Source organism: Lepidochelys olivacea (assembly GCF_965140295.1).
Source record: "Lepidochelys olivacea isolate rLepOli2 genome assembly, chromosome: 26".
Taxonomy (NCBI): Eukaryota; Metazoa; Chordata; order Testudines; family Cheloniidae; genus Lepidochelys; species Lepidochelys olivacea.
In genome coordinates, this window is record NC_140436.1 from 14,031,661 (window position 1) to 14,053,272 (window position 21,612).

Sequence of the window (21,612 nt, forward strand, 5' to 3'; positions counted from 1 at the left end):
CCCCTATATTGTGTGTGGCTAGCCAACGGGCCCAAAAAGGGCTGTTTGGTCCCCGGGCAGGCTAAGAGCCCTAAGTATGAATGTCACCTTGCTGTCTGACCCTGAATGAGTCATTAAAAAAAGGACTAGCCAAGACAGAGGCATCGACTCTGCAGGTGATCCGGGGTTGGAGCACCTATGGGAAAAAAACAGTGGGTGCTCAGCACCCACCAGGAGCCCCGTGAATCAGCTCCTGCCTCTCCCCACCCCTCCCGTGCCTCCTGCCTGCTGCAATTTGGTAGGGTTGCCAACTTTCTAAGGGCACAAACTCGAACACCCCTGCCCTGCCCCTTCCCCGAGGCACCGGCCCCCGCTTGCTCCATCTCCCTCCCTCCGTCTCTTGCTCTCTCCTGCCCTCATTCACTTTCACTGGATTGGGTGCGGGGGTAAGGGCTCCATCTGGGGGTGTGGACTCTGGGGTGGGGCTGGGGATGAGGGTATTTGGGGTGCAGGAGAGGGCTCCGAGCTGGGGTAGGGGGGTATTAGCTCTGAGCTGGGGGTGTGGGCTCCAGATGGGGCCAGAAATGAGGAGTTCAGGGTGTGGGAGGGGGCTCCGGGCTGCGGCGGGGTTTGGGGCGTGGGGGGGAGGTGAGGGCTCTGGCTGGGGGTGAAGCTCTGGGGTGGGGCCAGGGATAAGGGGTTTGTGGCGCAGAAGGGGGCTCCGGGCTGGGGCAGGGGGCTGGGGTGTGTGGGGTGCAGGCTGCGGGGGGGAGTTTGGGTGTGGGAGGAGACTTCGGGCTGGGGCAGGGGCACAGGAGGAGGTTTGGGGTGCGGGGTCCCAGTGGCATTTACCGTGGCTCCCGGGAAGTGGCCACCAGGTCCCTGCAGCCTCTAGGACCCTGAGGGAGGTGGATTTCCACATCTCTCCGCTGGGAAGCCGAGCAAAGACCCCAGTGTGAGAACAAAGGACTGGAGAGGTGTGAGGAGTAAGAGCTGGCTGCTGGAAGGAGTCGGGGCTCTCACCTGCAGGGATCTGATGGAGGTCAGAGAGAGACAGAGCTTGAACAATGGGGTTCACCACAGCTTGGCTGGGCTCTGGGCTGACCAGAATGGTCTATGCTTTAACTTTCAGTTCTCTGTGCTAACGTACGGACCTCCTATGCTGTGTTCCCGGTGATTAATGAACCCGCCTGCTTGGACAATGCGGTTGGAAGGTCCCTGCAAATGCTGGGTGAGGCGCATTAATCCCCGAAGAGCGAACACGTCTCCACCAGGAGTTCCTCAGCTGGACTCGCTGAACAGAGCTCATGGTGTGACGCAGGAATGCTGGAGCCCCAGAGGTTCAAACGAAAGAGGCCACATGGCCTATCCTGGGCAGGAAGAGTGAGACCCGTGGGGATCTGGCACCCTGAAGGGATTCCTCCTCGAGGCTGTTGCAAAGCTGGGGCATAGCACTGACCCTGTGGATCCATGACCCAGACACTGACTAGCCCTGTGCTGGGAAACAGCAAGACCCCACCACAACCGCCCTGTGAGGCCCCCTAGAAATGTCCACGGTGGATGATGACTCCCCATTTACAACTAGATTTTCAGATCTATCAGTTGGCCAGTTTTTAATCCACGTAATACGTGCTCCACTGACTTTGTGTCATGCTGGGAGCAGGCCTAGCGCCGATGCACACAAAGAGCAACAGGAGCTCGCTGAAGCTAAAGGAGAACAACTTCCTAATGTTCATCAACCCCGCTGGCCTTGCGAGACGTGCCCATTTTGCGTGGCGTTCTGCCCTGCTCTGGTGACGAGCCTGCGACAGCCTTGTGTAAGAGGCTGAAATCCTTCAGCTCAGGCAGTAGCTGTGTGTATGAAGATCCCTGGATCTCAGATTCGGCCCTCACTGCTGCCCACCCACCCAAGGGCGTTTGCGGAAACACGACTGGGGGCTTTTCGCCATTTCTTCCTTCTGAAAGAGCCGGACATCGCCTGCAACGATGCTTGAATGCATTCAACAGGTCGCTGTTCAAAAGACAAGAGATGCATCATCCTAACAAGGCCCCCTATTCTTCTTAGTTGTGATCTGGCTTGCAGTGGTGACTAGGAGCCCCAGTCCTGGGCTCTATTGCACTGTGTAGCCCCAAAGCAAAAGCCCAGTGCCTCTGAATGGGTGAGTCTATTCTCTTACCCGTGGAATTTCAGGATGCGAGCACATCATTCCAGGTTGGCTCGGAATGGACAGAGGGGGCAGATTTAAGATGATGCCTGAAATCTTCACTTGTACTTTCCTTGACTCGAGCGTTAACTATGCAACCTTACCACCACATTCCCTGCGTGTTTATTCAGTGCCTGCAGAATAGCTCTCCATGGGGAGCGGGTTAACCGACAGAGCCCTGGAGTGATTTGGATCTACAGCTAGGCGGCCAGGTTATGCATTAACCCAACACCGGGGAGTCTGGGTTCAAGGCAGATTTTCCTTAAAAACACGGGGCCCCCTTTTTAAACAAGATTTGCAAAAAAAAAGAGACGGTTTACATAGGACCTACACAAAACACTCGTTCACGGTGGTGCCCAGAGGTGGCGCGTAACTGTTGATAGTGGTGGGGGGAGGGCGTGGATTTGTAACCCATCTTCCGCAAGAAAAAAGGGAAATAAAAATACAAATATAAACCCTGGCAGAAATCTGGGGGCGGCACGTGACCATACAGGCCCCCCTCCCTTTGTTGCCTCTGGTTGCCCCTCGGGGACTGGGACTAACCATCTGACCCCACTGCTGGAGCTATGCCAATAGCCTAGGGGCAATAACATCACCAAAAGCATTAAAGCCATGTTAATTTCAGGCTCCTGAAATAAACGAAAGGCTAACCCAGTGGCCAGGATGGGGGCCTAGCAGTTGGAAGACCAGGGGGTTGATTCCCTGCCCTGCCACAGACGTCCTGTGTGACCTTAGGCATGTCACTTAGTCTCTCCGTGCCTCCAGTCCCCAGGGATAATAGCACGGGGAGGTGTTAAGATAAATGCATGAGTGTGCGTGAGGTGCTGAGAGACGCTGGTGCGGGGGGCAGACAGCTGGGAAGAGGCGAGCGACGCTTACCCAGACGCTGTGCCCACGAGAGAGGCTGTGATTTCTCCAGCTTCCTGGCAGGCGTCGCTCGTACAGCTGCTTCCTCAGAGCCCGTGAACTCCAACAGCTTCACAACACAGCGACAGCGGGGCCTGTCCCTAAAGGCAGATGGATGGGCCTAATCCTGAGCAGCACGGCCCTCGCCCCCTTCAATTCCCATTCCCTTCCTGCAGAGGCCCAGCACTGGTCAGGATTGGGTCCCCAGCAGCGAGCATGGTACAAAAGGGAGAATAGCCAGGCTAGTACTTTTCCAGGCCCCCTTTGCTGTTATTAGGGATATTTATCGCTTGGCATGGCCCCTTCTCTCCAACCCGCTGCCGGAGTCGGCCCCGGGGTCACACGCTGTGGTTGTTATCTCACCGTCTGTAGCCACAGAGATGACTGAGGTCTCAGACACGGTAGCGACGTGTCTCCCTCCGGAGGAGTGGGAAGATGGTTGAGAATTAACAGGCTCAGCAAGCAAAGGCAGGCGAGCCAAGCCGTAGGGGAGTGGGCTCGTGGCCAGTAGGGGATCGCGGGTTCTTTTCCTGCACCCATCACCGTGGTATCTGGGCACCTCACAGTCTTCAATGCCTTTATCCTCAGACACCCCTGGGAGTTATCCCCATTGTACAAATGGGAAGTGAGGAACAGAGAGTCTAAGTCACCCAGAATCTGTGTGTCCCCCCACCCACCTCGTGACACCTTTGAGGAATTAATGCAATTTTTGTTAAAAGACAGTCGTGAAACTTCATACGTCATCCTAGCAAAGCAAAACAGGCCTGTGGAATCCATATCCTCACTTCTCCTATAACTCAGCCATAGACCACGCCAGCTCGCAGGCGCGTGCTGAACGGGACAGGTCCATCGTGAGACAGCAAGCGTGGAGACCATGGTTGGTCAGGAAAGTCCACAGGTACCACATACTGACTGGAGTTATTTCATGTCTGTTACAGGTGATTTTCAATTTACCACTGGGTAACTGTTTTGGCAAATGCTGATTCTTTAAAGGCAACCACTGAAATGGCTCGATCCGGCGCCCAGTGAAATCGGTGGGCATGACAGCGTCACCCGCATAGGAGAATCGACACAGACACACACACACAACCCTGGGGCTGGGGTTCTGTGGCCTGTGCAAATGCAGGAAGTCAGACAAAATGATCAGCGTGTCGCCTGACCTTAAAGCCCACCCCCCCGTCGGGGCGGCCGCAAACGGCGAGCAAAGGATCCCCCTCTCCCCTCTGCGGCCACGGAGGCTGCAGGTGAGAAGGGGAGGCCGGCAGATTTCCCAGTCAGAGCAGCCATGGAAGGGAAACAAGCAGAGCACTAAGCCTACCTCTTGCAGAGAGCTTCTTGGTGTTGATAATCTTGGCTGCATATTCATGGCCGGTGCAGAGTTTGACGCAGCGTCGCACGACCGAGAAAGCCCCCCTAGAAAGAGGAAAAGAGAGAGAGAGAAAACTAACTTCCCGAACTCTGCACCTGGAGAGCTCAGCAGCAGCCCACCGGGCCGGTTGGGAGAGGCCCTTAGGCTGCTGATTATCTCATTGGCTTAATTTCAGTGTAACCAGCACACAGACACGGAGACACCTGGCGCCAGCTCCGACGTGGCACCGTGGTGGGCAGGTTTGCTGCCGGAGGATCTAAGGCTGCAGCAGGGCCAGGAGCCAGGGAAGAAAGGCCTGCAGGTTTCACAGGGCACATTTGGGGGGTATTCCCAGGGACCGCTTGATGTTCAGTGCCAAGGGCTCCCTCCATACAGGGTCTGAGGGGGCGGAGCCTCTCCCAGCACAGGGGGCGGAGCCTCTTCCATTGAGAGGCAGGAGCCAGTCCACAATGCATTGCAAAAAAATGAACATTAGCAAATCACCCCCAAACACCCATCAATCCTGGTCCCAAGCCAAGGCCACCAGCGCCCCATAATGCAGCTGGGCAGGACTCACCCCCCACACACACACTTGCTCCCACACACCCCAGCAGCCCCCCCTGCTGCTGTGCTCTGTGCTGTACAACACACCAGATACCGGCGGGGCCGGCCTCAAAGAGCAGACAGGCATGGGGACGGCGGGGCAGCCGGCACCGTGCAGCCCTCAGACAGGAAGGCAAGAGCTCAGAGCTCCGGGTTTTAGCATCTGGGGTAAAAATTTTCTAAAGCAACCTAAGTGGTTGAGACACCCTCTGCCCTGATTTCAAAAGTGACTTGGGGCCAGATTGCCCAAGGCACTGAGGTGCCCGAAGCCACAGGAAAGCGCTTAGTAGGACATTCAGAGGCATCTGAGCAGGGCAGATGGGATTTAGGCAACTAACCTGCTTAGGCACTTTTGTATCTCACTAGGTGCCTTTCTGTGTCTTTGACGATCAGGGCCGGTAGCACTCAGCTGCCTCTGCCTCCCGGACAGCCCGCGGGAATGGGGCTCACAAGGGCAGGTCCACACGGCCATGAAAAGCCCAGCGCCGGCCCTGGCCAGCTGACTCGAGGGGCCGTTTAATTGCAGTGTAGACGGTCAGGGACCCATCCCCCTTGCAGGGTCCTAGAGCCCACCCTGCAATGAGGCAGCCCCTTGGCCCCACGTCAGGTGGCCCAGGTCGACCGTGGGCGTTTAGCTGCCGGAGAGACGGACCCTAAACATCATTTCTGAAAGTGAGAGTTAGGCTCCTGGGTCCCGTCATTGCTTTGAAAACGACTCCTGAAAATGTGATCCATGGTGCGTGTGTTGCACCATAAAACCTGAAGCCGTCTTAGGCCCCGTGAGACTCACTCCTGCCGGGGGATTCCATTCCGAGGGCCGTTCCCTTTTCCTTTCACTCCACTTCCAAAACGCTTTTAAACCCCGTTTCCCTCCCTAGCTACGATTCCCCCAGCAGGAAACAGCGTCTCCCTGAACACGGGGGAAACCAGGTGCGGGGAGACCCCTCTGGCCCTGTCCGTCTCCCGCTGCCTGGCTGGGATTTTGTCAGCTCCCCAGCCGCGCATCTGGAGACGCCCCCGCTCAAAAGGATAAAGGACAAAAGATGCTGAAATTCCAAATGTGCTAACGCCGGGATTGTTCTGAATCGGGAAAAGCGGCTTCCATGGATGGGGGTGGTGTTTACGGGTTAAAGCCGAGTTATCAGCATACACAGGTGGGCAGCGCAGGCCCGGTGCAGCCAAAGAGGGTCTAGAACATGCTGCCAGAAAGTGACAGCGGGTGGACTGGCTCCCGGGAACGCAGGCAGCTAGCCAGCGTTGCTACGCAGACTGCAGCCTGTCTGAGGCTCTCTAAAAGCCAGCGCGGATCACCGCAGAGCTAAGCATTGAGCGTTCCCCAGGTGCACAAGGGGAAAGCGTTGGTGTCCCTGGCTCCTGGATTTCTCTCTCTGCATTGTCATCAGCTGGGAGGTCTCCTTAAGACAAGCCAGTGGCTCTGGGTGGGCATTAAAGACCTCGGAGCCCCGGCTGAATTCTCCCCTTCGCTACAGTCACTGCTGGGCAGCCAGCTGCTGTCTTCCACCCCAGAGGTGGCCGCATCACCAAGAGGTAACTTGCACGAGGGAAGCACCACTAATAAATCAATCCCGGCTCCAAACACTCAGGGTGCCACAGCCCGGCGAGGGTAGTCGAGCCGGCCCGCACGTCCAGCGCCAGCCTTGATCCTGCCATGGAAAAGGGCGACTGTCTCCCCTCCTGCCCAGGAGATCCTCACCAACAGTCTTGGGCACCCCCTGGGAGTTTTTTTATTTATGCTTCCGCCCCCAAGCCACTACCACAATTCCTGTGCAAAAAGAAGAGGAGGACTCGTGGCACCTTAGAGACTAACCGATTTATCTGAGCATGAGCTTTCGTGAGCTGCGGCTCACTGCATCGGGTGCATGCTGTGGAAAGTGCAGAAGATCTTTTTATACACACAAAGCATGAAAAAATGGGTGTTTACCACTCCAAAAGGTTTTCTCTCCCCCCACCCCACTCTCCTGCTGGTAATAGCTCATCTAAAGTGATCACTCTCCTTACAGTGTGTATGGTAATCAAGCACATTTCCAGCACAAATCCAGGTTTTCTTCCCCCCCCCCCGTCCCCCGTCCCCCCCCAACTTGATTACCATACACATTGTAAGGAGAGTGATCACTTTAGATGAGCTATTACCAGCAGGAGAGAGGGGTGGGGGGAGAGAAAACCTTTTGGAGTGGTAAACACCCATTTTTTCATGCTTTGTGTGTATAAAAAGATCTTCTGTATTTTCCACAGTATGCATCCGATGCAGTGAGCTGTAGCTCACGAAAGCTCATGCTCAAATAAATTGGTTAGTCTCTAAGGTGCCACGAGTCCTCCTGTTCTTTTTGCGAATACAGACGAACACGGCTGTTACTCTAATTCCTGTGCAGAGCCTCTACCTACAGCGCCCTTCAAACCACGGCCCTTTCTCCCAGGAGAGATCTTGCCTTTCCGCGGTCCAGTCTCCCCTCCCCTCTGCTAGCCTTCTCGCTCTGCCACTTCCCTCCCCTGCTTTTTAACCCCCCCCTCCCAGCTGATGGGAAACCACCTCCTTAGCCAGCCAGCCTACACTCTGATTAGGAAATTAAGTACTCTCCATTCCTCCCTCAAGCCTTCTCTAGGGGAAACTAATCAGAGCTTAAGTGACCGGAGTGCTGGGACAGCTGTTAGCTCTCACTCTGTCACACTCCACATCATCTTGCCCAACCCAGCTGCTCCCCAGAGTCTGCCACTTCTTCAAGAGCTGCAGGTCCCCAGAAGGATGAGCTTCATCATCCGCGATTCAGGAGTGCCTGGCTGGGGGAACAAGGGCTGGGGCAGGACCACGCTTCACACCTAGCAGGGCTAAGCTCTGCCCAAGGGGGGCAGAACGCAGACTTGGGACGTAGCTGTAGCTGTGAGCCCAGGCCCCCTGCCGCTGGCCCCACAATATACCTCCAGCCACCCAGGTGTATAACACCCGCCTGCAGAGCAGGGCGGCTGATGGCTTTTTCGGGTTTGCTGGAAGTTCTGAGAAAAAAAATCAGCCCGAAAACCAGATTTGCCAGAATTTCCAGCGACCAGCAAAAAAAATCAATAATAATAATTTCCGGGCGAACAGAACGTTTTTTTCCAATTTCGAGCGCTCTTTGCCCCATTGTTTGAAAACTAAAACGAAAGGCCATTTCCCGGCAAAAAGTCATTTCCAATGGAACTGATCACCCCGCCCTCCCCAGCGGTCTTGGCCCAGTTTAGATTGGCCCTGGGCAGAGAGCCGTGGGGAGGGCAGGGTGACAGTTTTCAACTGAAATTTCTGCAGCTGCTGTCTGGGCAGGAAAGCGAAGGGCACCTAGGGTTCCTGGGGCACAGGGAATGGAGACAGACCCCCCCCCATGCTCCTTGCCACCCTGATACGCATCTAGCTCTCCCAGCTGGGGGATGAAATGACTAGCCGGGGGCTCAGAGCCACAGAGCGAAGCCAGGCACCCCGTTCTCCCTGCGGGCACCCATTACATGCCCTTCCTTTCCTCCTTATTTATTGTCTGGATCGCAGCAGTGCCAAGAGCACCTGGCATGGGCCAGGACCCCTCTGCGCTAGGCGCTGCACGAACAGCGACTGCAGAGAGAACTCCCAGCAGAAACCAATCTCAGCAAATCTGGGCACCTTCTGCAGAGGGGAGCATGAGAGTCGGAGCCCCCCTCGCCAAGTCTCTTCTGGGCCCACATCTCAGTTACTTCCCCCCCCCACACACACACACAGCTGAGGGGAAGCCAGGCCACGCTACGGGAGGCCCCTTGGAGCAATTCCTGCCACGCACGGCACAGGATCCCCGCACGAGGCTTTCAGCCTGGGAGCATTTCTAATGATCTCTGCCCCTGGCTCCTCCTTTCTTTGCAGCGCTGGGCAGAAAGGCTCTGGCCGGACCTGGCATTGGCATGTTCCGCTCACAGAGCCGGCAAGTGCGGATGGGCAAAGGCCATGCTGATCTGCTCAGACGCCTTCAAACGAGGGAGGCGCACCGGCAGCTGGAGGAGCCTTCGAACCGCAGCCAAAAGAAAGGCAACCTGCAGAGAGCAGGCCCCGCAGGAAGGCTCCAGGGCCTCCCCCGGGACCAGCAGGGGGGCAGGCAAAGCAGATCGGATCACCTAACGGAGGTGGGGCTGGGGGAATTCCCAGATGGGGACGTGGCAGCTGGCCCAGATCCGGACACACCAGGACAGCAGCAGCTACGCCCAGCCACGGGCCGCAAGGAGCGGCTTACTCCCCCGACCCTGTATTTCCCGCCCCCGGGTCCCCGTTCCCCAAACCATGTGCAGGGTGGGCGATTTTTGACCCTGCTCAGTGAGGTTTTCTGCTCCAAACTTCTGGACTTAGGAGCCACCAAGGGGCTGGCTGGAAGAGAAGAACAGCCCGAGAAAGGCCATTGGCCCATTTCCTGAGGCCCTGGCCTCGGGGAGGTCACCTGGGCAAAGCAACCCTCCGGACCACGGGACAAGCAGGCTCTGGACTGTGGGAACCCTTGGGAGTTCAGCTGCCCTCTTCGGGCAGGGGCTGGGTCTTTGCTTTGTGTTTGTAAAGCACCTGCCACACCAGGGCCCTGGTCCCACCCATCTGGCTCCAAGGTGCTACAAACACATAACAAGCAACGTGATCTATCTGTGACCCCCATCACAGGAGGATCTGAGCACCTGGCAAGGGATTTGTCCCCTGGAGCAAGGCATCGAACATCTCCATCGTACAGGTGGAGAACTGATGGCCAGAGACAGCCACCCAAGGTCACACAGGAAATCTGTAGCAGAGCAGGGATAGGATTGTGCTCTAACCACTGAGCCATCCTTCCTCAAGGACTTCCTCCTACCAGTGCTGGGCACACGGCTCCTTGGGGTCTGAGAGAGGAGAGGGGACATAAGAACGGCCATACTGGGTCAGACCAGAGGTCCATCTAGCCCAGTGTCCTGTCTTCCGACAGTGGCCAGAGGCCATGGCCAGGGCCAGGTGCCCCGGAGGGAACGGAGCAGGGAATCATCAACTGATCCATCCCCTGTCACCCATTTCCAGCTTCTGGCAAACAGAGGCTTGGGACACCATCCCTGCCCATCCTGGCTAATAGCCATTGATGGACCTATCCACCCTGAATTTACCCAGTTCTTTTTTGAACTCTGTTATAGTCTTGGCCTTCATAACATCCTCTGGCAAGGAGTTCCACAGGTTGACTGTGCATTGTGTGAAAAAATACTTCCTTTTGTTTGTTTTAAATCTGCTGCATATTAATTTTATTGGGTGACCTTTAGTTCTTGTGCTATGAGAAGGAATAAATCACACTTCCTTATATACTATCTCCACACCAGTCACGATTTTATAGACCTCAATCATATCCCCCCTTAGTCGTCTCTTTTCCAAGCTGAAAAGTCCCAGTCTTGTTAATCTCTCCTCATACGGAAGCCGTTCCATCCCCCAAATCATCTTTGTTGCCCTTTTCTGAACCTTTTCCAAGTCCAATATATCTTTTTTGAGATGGATCTCCCAGATCTGCACGCATTCCAGATGTGGGCGTACCCTGGATTTATATACAGGCCATATGATATTTTCTGTCTTATTCTCTATCCCTCTCTTAATGATTCCCAGCATTCTGTTAGGGAAGATATCTGCTAGGGGCCTGGTCGGTTCCCCAGGGGCTCAGGCTAGGCCAGAATGGACCTCTAAAGAAGCAAGACACTTCAGTACCATGGAGAGAACACGCTCAGATTCCATCTGTACCTGGCAGAACAAGCTGCCCCGGTATCATGGCACGAGCCCAAAGGATGCCAGCAGCTGTGTCCCTAGTTGTCTGAACTGTTTGGAGTTAACAGGGGGATTATGGCAGCATCTAAATGCATCAGTATCAAGGCTCGGGGCCCCTCTATGCCAGGTGGTTCACATGCCCCCCTGGCACCGCCTTCAGTAACTCCTCTTCTTCCTCCCACCCCTTAGCCATCACTTCACCGAGCCTTCCCGGGAAGTTCCCCCCCTCCAGACTCTCTGTGTCTCGATGGTAAGCAGGCACCCAGGACCAGATGCTGTGTCTCAGGGACAGTCGCATCAGAGCTACCTCAGATTGTCTCCTCCCTGCTCTGTGACCTGATCCTTCCTGCTACAGAGCCCCAAACTGGGCTGGCCAGCTGTGCTGCCAGGTTTGCTGTGCCCGCCGGAGGCCTTGTCTGCACCACACACCGGGCCCCTTAACTACCCCAGGCTGCAGCTCCACTGGCAAAAGCTGTAGTGTAGACGAGGCTGGGTCTAAGACAACACAGAGGTGAAACGCCGGAGTCCTGTCTACACTACAGCAGGCACCAGGGCAGCTGCGCCCGTTGGCAATTCCCGGCCCTGATATTGCTGGGGCAGTTGTACCCTACGTGTCCCCAGTGTTACTGCCTCTTCCACGGTGGAAAGGGCCCGTTTAAATGTCTAATCAGCGTTCGCTGATCACGGTGCCCAGATCTGCAGCCGGAGAACCAGCAGGAGACACGGCCCCCGCTTGGCAGAAGGCATCGGTGACTTTCCTGAATCCGGTTAGATGTGCAGAGCCCAGCTCCTACTTCATCCACCTCCCAGACCTTCCAACCAGGTTCTCCTTCCCAGGGGGATAACCTGCCCCCCCACCCCGCCTCTGATCTGTGTACCCAGCTCAGCGTTCAGACCAGCCCACCCCCATCTCTAGTGCGCCGATCCCGGCCCCAGCCCCTTCCTGTGCCCAGGGGAGTGGTCCAGTCCCAGCATGCGAGGAAGGGACAGGGACTGGCCAGAGCCCGTCTCAGGCTGCTCCGGGGGGTGACATTCCCGGACACGGCCCTGACTAGCAATCAACGACTGGAATGGCTGACGTGCCATGGAGCATCTCACCCCCAGAGCAGGGCTTCCGTGCCCCAAAGCCTGGTTCAGCACCCAGCACTTCAGGTGGAGAAGGGCCTAACCCAGGAGCTCTTGCTTCTGGCCTGTCAGCAAGACACAGCATCCTGCATGGACTGACCAGCGAGATTGTCCCTTATAGAGTAAGGGAGAGGCCCCCGCGCCTCCCCCATATTAAAGCATAGAAACCACCACCCACCCAGCAACAGTGTCTTTATCATAGTCCCTCCTGTCTACCAGGCTGCTTCTCCAGCCCCCATCCCTGCAGCGCATTGCAAGAGATGGATCATCACCCCGCCAGGTGGTGGGGCAGGGCTGTTAATCCCATTGGAGTCAGGGGAGACCCAAGGCCCAGCAAAGAAGGCCCAGGCTTATAAAGGTTTCCAGGCACTGTTACGCTCAGCGTTGCAACACCTAATGGGTTTAGGAGCTGAAATCTCATTCCCCAAAGGGGTTCAGGCACCTGAATGCCTTCAGAGCTCTGGGCCTCAGTGATTAGTCCACAGCCCCCCAGGGAATCAGTCTAGGGCTGAGTGGGGAATTGAACCAAGTGCCAAACTAGTGCCTTAGCCACTGGGCCACCCTTCCTCTCTGCCCTCACCACCCCGCAGCACCAGTGCCCAGAAGCAGACCCCAGGTTTGCTCCCCCTAATCCTGCAGCCCCCACCACAGAAGGATTCCCCCCAAAAGCTGGTACCCCCCCACCATAAACTTGAAGCAACAATGCTGAGACCAGCAATCTCCCAGGGCCCATTTCTGCCTCGGTTAGTTACAGGAGCACCTACGCCGGCCAGTCACAGAGCAGGGCCCGCATTGTGCTAGGCACTGTACAAACTCGGAACAGACAGACGCTCCCCGCCTGGGAGAGCCGATAAGCAAGACAAGAGACAATAGGTGCATACAGAGGGGAGAGCACAGGACGGGTCAGCGTGATGGCCTCCAGCCCTGTGGCAGAGACCTGGTGTCGGGGAGTGGGGAGATCTGGCATCCCCATCCCTTCAACCAGAGTTCAAAGCGGAGGCTCGGCTGGGAATAAGGGGCTCTGGCTCTGCGCAAGTCCCCCTGCCCCCGAGGCCCACGCAGGGCAACCCCTCTGAGCACCCTCCCCAGGCAAGGCAGGCTTGGGGTGTCCCCCTGCAGTTCTCCAGCATCAGCACATCTGCTCCCACAAATCCAAAAGCCCAGACCAGCTCGGAAAGGCCCCCCAAACAGGAAGCACAGCCCAGGCCTGCCAGGTGACCTGCTCGCCCCCTTCTGCCGTTCTAATTGCCCTTCCCCGCTGGCACCCGGGGCCCGCCCGCTGCAAAGATGGCACCAGCTCTCCCAGAGAACCCGGCCCCGGGAGAAGCTCACCCCCGGCTCTCAGTGGGCTGGGCTGATGCCTGGGGAGAGCTCAGAACCAGCCCAGCCAGCGCTCCCATAGCGATCGACAACAGCAAACTGGGGCGGGCATCAAGCCGTGGGTCAGAGGCCCCAGCATGGGCACCCTGGAGAGAACGGGGGAAGAGGGAAGCGCACAGCGTCCCTGGTGCCTCTGATCTGGGCCAGCGGCAGCTAAAGCCAGGACTCCTGGGTTCTTCCCCAGCTCTGCCACCCGGTAGATCTGACCTTGCCCATGCCCTGCCCCTCTGTAAAGGGGATGGGGGCGGGTAATGAAACCCACCTCGCTGCAGGAGAGGCTGGGGTCGCTGTGCTAAGGCCAAGGAAGGGGCAGGCTGAGGATGGAAAGCGCTGGGGAAGGATCATGGCTGACAAGCCTGGCAATGGACAGGGGGCAGGGGAGGGCACTGCCTCCTCCTGGAGAGAGTCCGCGACGTCAAAGTAGCCTCCCTGTGTGTCATAGTCCCCGTACTGCTAACAGCTAGGGGAGAGTCCCAGGTGGGCGGAGCCACACGCCTTAGAAACCCCGGCAAGCGGAGGCAGGAGCCCGGGTTCGCCGGCGCAGTCTGTTGCCGTGGAAACGCCGGGCGCCCCGGATTGAGGATTGCTGCAGGGGGGCGAGGACGCGAGCGCGGGCGGGCAGCACCGGGCAGGGGCACAGGGGGGCAGGGGCCGGGAGTCCCCCCGGGGGGGCCCTGCCCAGCCCCCAGAGCCGGCTGCAATCTAGGAACCGCCCCCGCCGCGCTGCTCGCGGGCCCGGAGGGTCTCTGCAGAGCCTGAGCCCTCCCCGTCCACCCAGAACCGAGCCTGTCCCGGGGAGGGGGGAACAGGCTCGCCTCCTGCCCCGAGCCGGCTTGCCCCTCTCCTCGCCTGGCATGTCGGGGGCAGGGGACCCGCACACTCCGCTCCCCCGCCGAGCGAGATGCCCCATCCCGGGCACGCAGCCGGCGAGGCTGGGGCACGGAGCGGGCTGGCCGAGCCAGCAGGGAGGCCGGCGGGGGGAGCAGAGAGCAGAGCTGCCCCCCCCCGGGGGTCCGGTTTGTTCTGCCCCGCGGGCGGCCCGCAGAGGGAAGGGGCTGGGGGCCTCGAACTCGCAGCCCCAGCTGCTCCTGGCCCCGCAGAACGGCGAGCGCCGGGGCGGGGGGGGGGTCCATCCCGCTGTCTAATCCCTGCCCCCTGCAGCCCCGAGACCGGGCTTCAACCGCGGCTCCTCGCCGCCTTCCCACCGCGCACCGCTGCGCTGCCCGCCGCCGCCTTTGCTCCCCAGCTCCGTGCCCCAGCGGGGCTCGGGCCCCCCGGGGCTGCAGCGGGGCATAACCCAGCCAGGCAGCGCCACGTCCACACCAGCCCGCCCGTGCTCCGGGCCAGTGGGGCTCCGCGCACCCCGCAGGACGGCCAGGCTGTAATCCCCTCGCTGCGCTAATCCCGCCCTGCGTCCGCCGGGATCCCCCCCCCCCCCCGAGCCGGGCAGCAGCACCCCGGCCCCGGGGCCGACACAGCCTGGGGCCCTCGGGCTCCAGGGGAGCTGCAGGGTCGCCCCGACGGATGCGGCCCGAACCCCGGGCTACGGCCCCCCCTGGACGCACCGCCCGGTCCGTGGCCTATAACCCCCAGCTTCCCGGCACTGCAGGGCCGGATGACCCCCCCGAGGGCCAGTTTCTCCCCCCCCCCAACAGCAGAGCCCCCCCCATGTTTATAGCCCCCCCCTTGAGAGTGCGCTCATCCCCGGAGGCGCTGCCCAGCCCGGCACCCCGAACCCTTCTGCTCACACCCCCGCTGCGGCTGCTGCTTCTGGGCCGGGTGCCTTGATTCTCCCGGTCCAGCCGGCTAAGGAGCCTCCCGCTGAACGGGCAAGAGCCAGCGGCTCAGGGCAACGCCACCACGGCCGAGCCTTGACCCCCCCTTCCCGAAACCCGGAGCCCAGCGCCCGCCTGGGGCGAGCTGGGCGCTGCCCGGGGTCCCGGCCGGGAGCCGGCGCAGAGAGAGGACGGGCAGTGGCAAAGGGAGGGTGGGTGGGGCTGGCGGGGCCCCCCATGAGAGGGAGCTGACCGGCACCGCAGCCCAGGGGTGGGATAACAAGGGCAGGGGGAGCTGGGAGAGGCCGCCAGCTTCTGAACAGGTGCCAGGGCCGAGAGGGTTTGGGGCTAGTCAGGGCAGCCCCACTGGTCTGGCCCCAGAGGCACTGGGGAAAGCCTGCCCATGGGGACATTCTCCCTAGAGCCTGGTTCCCAGGCTGAGGCCAGGCGGGGGTGTTAGATGAGGCCCCCTTCTTTTATACCTCGCTGCTAACGCCTGTAACTGGGAACCGTCTGTTTCCCTGTCCAGTCCTCTCGCGAACCTCACTGAGCTCCGGACCTCGGTCAGATCTTGTGGCAGTGAGTTCCACCGGGTAATTACCAGATGTGCAATAATTGTCTTTCCTGGTTTCAGGCAGCTGCCACTCACCCACCCCTTGTCCTTGTATGATGATGAAGGGTAAACATGGGCGCTCCTGCTCTGTCTGAGACCCCTGTGTCATTCACTGGTTGTTCCACCGGTCTTCCCCCCAAGGTAGCAGACAGAGCACTGGAATGGGCCTCGGGAGACGTGGGTTCTATTCCCAGTTTTGCCACTGGCCTGCGGGGCAGCCATGGGCAAGTCACTCTGTGCCTCAGTTTCCCCCTCTGACAAGTGATCCTGACCAGCCCCCTCCCCCAGGAAGCATGGTGAGAGCTACTGAGGAAAAGTGCTGGATAAGAGCTAGGGATCATTATTAGCTGGGTTCTCACAGTGCCCTCTTTAGAGTCTCCCCCATGGAAGTCTCTACCCGGGCTCGCTGCTCTCCGACCCCCCAGGAGTTCTGCCATTCCTGTGCTGACCTTGCATGACCCCCACTCTACCCGGCCTTGCCTGGCACCTCCTCCCCGCATTGACTTGACAGGCGAAGGGGACCCTCTCATGCCTCGGTTGCCGGGGAGAGGAGTCAGCCCTGGCCACAAGGCCCTGCAGCTGGGGGCAGCCCCCTCTGCGCTAGGACAGGCAGCGTGGCCTAGTGCCTAGAGCAGCTCAACCGGGGAGCTGGGTCCGGGTTATGCCACCGGCCTACTAGGTGAGTCACTCGCCTGCTCTGGGCCTCAGTCTCCCCACTTTGAACTCCACTGGGGGGGAGTGAGATGGAAGAGCCAGGCCCTTCTTTACTTCTCAGGGAGGCTGGTCCCGCAAACGCCCCTCACCAGCCCAGCTGCTGCTGTTCACCTCCTTGGCCCCATTCCTTCCCCAGCCCGAGCCTCCAAGGAGCGTGCGCCAGGGGGGCAGACAGGCAGGGCCTGCACGCCAGGAGCCAGGCCACTGCCCCGGCCTGGGCCCAGCCTGAGCTTCCCCGGGAACCCAGCAGCCCCGGTTCCAGGCTCTCCCGGCTGGATCCTGGAAGCCACCCGCTGTTTACTCCGTGATTGCCACACACCGCAGCCGAGGTGGGCTACTATCTATTGGCCAAGCTGCCTCGGGGCAGGGACCTACGTGCCGCACTATAGCCTCGCCCCCACCCGCCAGCCCCCTCCACGCCAAAGGGCCTTCTTGCAAAAGCGACCCTCCCAGGCCCCCAAGGGATCAAAGCCCGGCACCGCCGAAGGACAGGCTAGCAGGGGGCCTGCTGCAGGAGCCAAGAGGGCAGCCCACACCCCTGGCACGGGTCCATCTGTGCAGGACTTAGGAGCCTCACCAAGACAGTCCTGGAGCGCAAGAGCAGGCCTCACTTAGCCAGGGGCAGGGAGCTGGGTCACCTCTAGGGGCAGGCTGGGCCCAGACCACGCAGAGACCCCCCGTCGCACGGGGCTCCGAGCAGACTGGCAGCCACGGTTGATCCGCTGAGATATTTCAAACACACCCATCACCCTGGTATCTGAGCTCCACCAGGTTCTGGAGCAGCCCCACTTCGGCACCCGCGGGGCAGCTGCTGTGTCCCAGCAGAGGGGCTTAGTCCTCAGGCCTGGACCACGCCCAGTGTGCCAAAGTGAGAATTTGCTGCAGTATTTTTATCAGCCTGGCGTGCCTCAGTTTCCCCAGGCATTGGGTAGCTGCCCGGCGCGGGGAAGGAGGATTCCCTTTGCTCTCGGGGAAGACGAAGGGACCTCAGTGCAGCTGGGGCTCTGGCTGACCTGGGGACCGAGTGAGAGGGAGACGAAGTTCACTGCAGGTCGCTCTGGGCTACCCTTGACCCTTCCTTTCTCCAGGCCAAGCTCGGGCCGTCCTGCGCCGCCTTCCAGGGGACCCACCAAGGCCGGGCGCGGGGGCCGCCTCCCGGCAGAGCGTCCCCGGCTCCGTGCGACTGGCTTCGACTTCGCTCCGTGCGACTTCGCTTGTGGGGCGAAGCAGGAGCCCCCCGGGGCTCAGGCTCCGGCGGCTGCGAGGCCCAGCGCGCCCCCCCGGGGATCTGACCCAGCCAAGGGGTTCCTCCGGGGGGCTGCTCCGAAGCCGGGGGCGTAGCCAGGCACCCCGCCGACGGAGCGGAGGGAGCCTGGCCGACAAGCCCGCCAGCCCGTTCCGGAGCAGCCCTGCGGTGCCCGGCTCCTCTGGGGGGCGGGCTCCTGGCCGGCATTTCCAAGGCCCCCGATCCGGCACCCACGCCGAATTCACGCCTCTCAAAGAGCCTCCAGAGACAGGTGGAAACCCAGAGGCCGGGGCTGCAGCAGGAAGGGGGGGGTCCCTCTCTATACAGCTCCGGCAAAGACCCACCCACACCCCCTCAGCGCCCTCACTCCCGGACGCCTCACGCCCTGCACCCCTCCAGGGCACGTTCAACATCTGGGCCCGCCCCTGACTACGCCTCTGAGCACCCCACAATCCTGAGCCTGTTTCTCCACCTCCGGAGGGACGGGCCGAGCTGCTGTCCCCAGTGACCACATGGGAACGGAGGCCCCCAGAGACGGGGTGACTCCACAGACGCCTATGACCGAGCCCCCGGCCCCTCTCTCTGTAGCGAAGAGGGGACAATCTCTCTCCACACCTCTGGGCAGAGCCCACCTGGCATCTCGTGTTGGTTTCTGGGCACCCGACTAATACGGAGCATATTCTCCGAGCGCCTAGAAGCGCCAGTCAGGGCCCGACCCTGTTGTGTCAGGCGCTGGACAGACACGGAACCAAAAGAATCCCCACCCCAAAGCGCCGGCGGTCCAAGTAGCAGATGTAGAAAAACCGGCAGGGGCTCCCAGCCGGGCAAGGCAGGCGGCTGGGAGCTGGGGTAGAAGGAAAGACGGAGAGAGCTAAATCCATGCGGCTCAGCCAAGCGGCGAGGGAGGGGGCAGCGGGACGCCGCAAAGTCCCTGTCTGTTTGCAGGTCTTTGGGAAGCGGGGGGGTTGAGGCAGGTCGTTATGGGGTTGCCAGACTTGCATTAAAGATGGAGCCAGTTTGCCAGGAATGGAACATTTTCAGGGGGTGTGAAACGCCAGGGCCAAGATTATCCCAGTTGGGGGGGGGCACTCAGCTGGGACACCCCAAACTCACTGCTCAGCTTGAGACACCCCCAAAGGTCCCGAGTCTGGGCTAGCGCCAAGCACCGCCTCGCGGCAACCCAGGCCGCTTTAAGGGGTCTCAGCCTGGAGACGCCCCCCAAAGCCAGTGACTTCCGACAGCCACGGAGCTAACAGGTGGGGGGGGGCATTCCAGGAGACGCTCCCAGCAGCCGGACCTCTCGGGGGGCAGCTGGGGTGGGGAAAGCCCCCTTACTAGGCGGCACAGAGGCCGGGTACCAGCGTGGGCGTGCAGATGGCAGGGTGCCCACCTGGCGCGCTCTCCCGCTGGCGCAAGGGCAGACCCCAGCAGGGACCATGGGTCGGCCACACACGGCAGCCCCAGCCCCTTGCTCACTGGAGGGGCAGCTATGCCAGCCCCCAGCCGGGCACGGGCGACCTCTAGGCACGTGGGGGGGGGGAGGGTGCTGAGCCAACCCGCCAGGGCAGCTCCTCCCCATGCCCAGCACCCACGGGCTGCCCGCTCTGTGGCATCGCCACTCCGGAGCCCTGGGCGCAGGGTATTTCCCCGCTGATCCTCCCGGGGGGGGGAGAGGGGGGGACGCTCCAGCTCCCCTCCCCCTCCTCCAGCGCCAGCACATGGCGCTGAATGCAAAGAGGGGTGATTGCTGCCAGCCTGGGGCAGGGTGCCAGAGTGGGTGGAGCCTTCCCCAGCCCAGGGGCATCACCAAGAGCACCAAAAAATCAGCGGCGGGGGGGGGAGGGGAGCGTGTTTCTAAATGCAACTAATGACCGAGGAGCAAGAGCAGGCTGGGGAGGGCCGGTCCCCGGGGCTGCGCCGGGCCAGGCGGACAAACCACTGCAGTGGGGGCGAGGGGGCTGGGTGAGCCCCGCAGAACCGGCTGCAGGAGCCTATAAATACGCGGCGAGCCCAAGCCGGAGAGGGGGTGGGGAGGATCCAGCGCCGCAGGGGAGCCGAGGGCGGGGGGGGTGTCTAGGGTTTCTGGCACAAGGGACTCGCTGAAGGGCTAATGCCATTCTCCAGATGGTTCCCATTCCTCCTGCATAATGCGTCATGGCTGCGAGCTCCGGCCGGCAAGCGAGCCCCCAGCCCCCCCGCCCTGCTGCCACCCGCGGCCGGGCGAGGGCTGCCCACTGCCCAGCCCCGGCACATGGCAAGTCGCAGGATGCCCAAGGGGAGGGGGGGCAGCTGGCAACCAGAGCAGCCTGGGCCAGGCTCCCCCCCCCACACACACACACTAGGGAACCCCCAGCACGGTGGCACCCCAGAGCCAGCAGCCACCTTCCAGCCACCCCCGCGGGGCTTCCCTCCCCCAGCCCGTGCGCCCAGGGCGCAATGGAGAGCGCACCCCCTGCCCCGCACCCGTGCCGGGCGCGGGGGGGGGGGCGCAGTACCCCCGGCTCCTCCCATCAGGCCCTGTAAAGGGGGGAGGGGAATGACCCCCAGATCCCCCCCCCCGAGGGGCGCAGGCTCCCCCCCCACCCCGCAGCCAGTGCGCCCCGGCCCCGGGGAGCGCCGCTGGTTCCAGACGCGGCTCCTTACTTGCCAATTTCCTCGTACAGCTGGTACTCGTCGGTGAAGCGGGTGCAGGTCACGGTGGTTGCCATCGCGGCTGCCGCTTCGCTCCGCAATGAGCTGGGCTCCGGCTCCGCCTGGCAGCGGGGGAGGGAGGGGCTGGCAGGGGCGGGGGCAGGAGCCACCCAGCCCGCTGCGCTCCGAGGCTCCCTGCGAGCGGCGATCCCCCCCCCCACTCCCACCACACATGCACCCCGCCGCCGGCCCCCCCCCGCCCCACACCGGAGCAAGGGACTCGGGGGGGAACGGGCACGGGCGACCTCTGGGTGCAGGGGTCGCTGGGCTGGCCGTACCCCAGCCCCTCGGGGACCCCCGCAGCCAGGGGAGGGGTACGGCCAGCCCAGCGACCCCTGCACCCAGGGTATGGGGTGGTGTCAGGCCCCACATCGTTAGGGTCCCCCCAGCAGAAGCCAAGGAGCCTCCCCATACACAGAGAGCCCCCACTTAGAACCAGCCCCTCCCCATAGAGCACCCCCCCCCGAAGAGCCCCAGATCTCCTCCTCACTCCCACCCCAGGGAGCCAGAGCCCCTCCCCTGAGACGGAAAGGGGCACAGACCCCTTGGTGCTTGGGACCTGGGCTCTACTTGGAGGGGAGGTTGGGGGAGATGGGGAATGTGGTCTGGTTTTGGCTTGTCCGGTCTCTGTTTCTTATTGTGGCCAGCCAGGCAAAAATACAGGCCATGCCCCAGACAGGGCATCTGCCAAGGGCCAGGATCTCTGCTAAGGAGGTGACACCCTGGTTCTGCCCTAGGCCCCTCCCTTCTGCATCAGCCCCTCACCCCCGGGGCCGGAGGTCATGGGGTTAGGCCATAAAAGGCCATTAAAGTGCAATATAGCACCGCTGCCTGGTCTGAGAGACGGGGGCACACAGGGCCCATCACCCTGCACCCCCACGTGCCAGCCTGTTGCACCTAGACCCAGGGAGCGGTGGAGCCGGGGGCCGCACGGCTGTAAGGGTAGTTCAGGACCACCATCCAGGTTCCTGCAAGGGGAGGTGGGGGTTCACCTGGTCACGGTGGAACTCCGGGCGATGGACCCTCTACACAATGCCTGAGACAGGGCTAGCCCAGGGCCCGGTCCCTGCCTGTGGAGCAAACTCCCCCTCCACCAACCCAAACAGTGCTGCCAGACCCACCCGGAGCCTCCCCACCCCTAGACACCCACCCCAGAGGCCCCCACTTCTGCTCCAAGTACCCAGTGCGTTCCCTTGACCTTGCCTCCTCCAACAGAAATAGACACCAAGATGCACATTTAAATAAAACAAACAATCCGACCCCAACA

The 21,612-nt window shown here is 61.0% G+C and overlaps 1 protein-coding gene across 9 annotated transcripts in view; it reads right to left on the reverse strand.

Moving 5' to 3' along the window:
- CAMK2B (calcium/calmodulin dependent protein kinase II beta) overlaps positions 1 to 20,403 on the reverse strand; it is a 139,732-nt gene extending 119,329 nt beyond the window's left edge. For 8 of the 9 annotated variants that reach the window (XM_084615169.1, XM_084615175.1, XM_084615173.1 and 5 more), the window contains exons 1-2: positions 20,298 to 20,403; positions 4,408 to 4,502 (exon numbers count right to left, since the gene is read on the reverse strand). In XM_084615169.1, the coding sequence (XP_084471295.1) occupies positions 4,408 to 4,502; positions 20,298 to 20,362 (160 nt within the window). In that variant the 5' untranslated portion in view covers positions 20,363 to 20,403. Of the gene's footprint in view, positions 1 to 3,062; positions 3,079 to 4,407; positions 4,503 to 20,297 lie in introns of those variants that run through there. The other variant, XM_084615168.1, reaches the window with a different exon arrangement.
- Between the last annotated feature and the right edge of the window lie 1,209 nt (positions 20,404 to 21,612).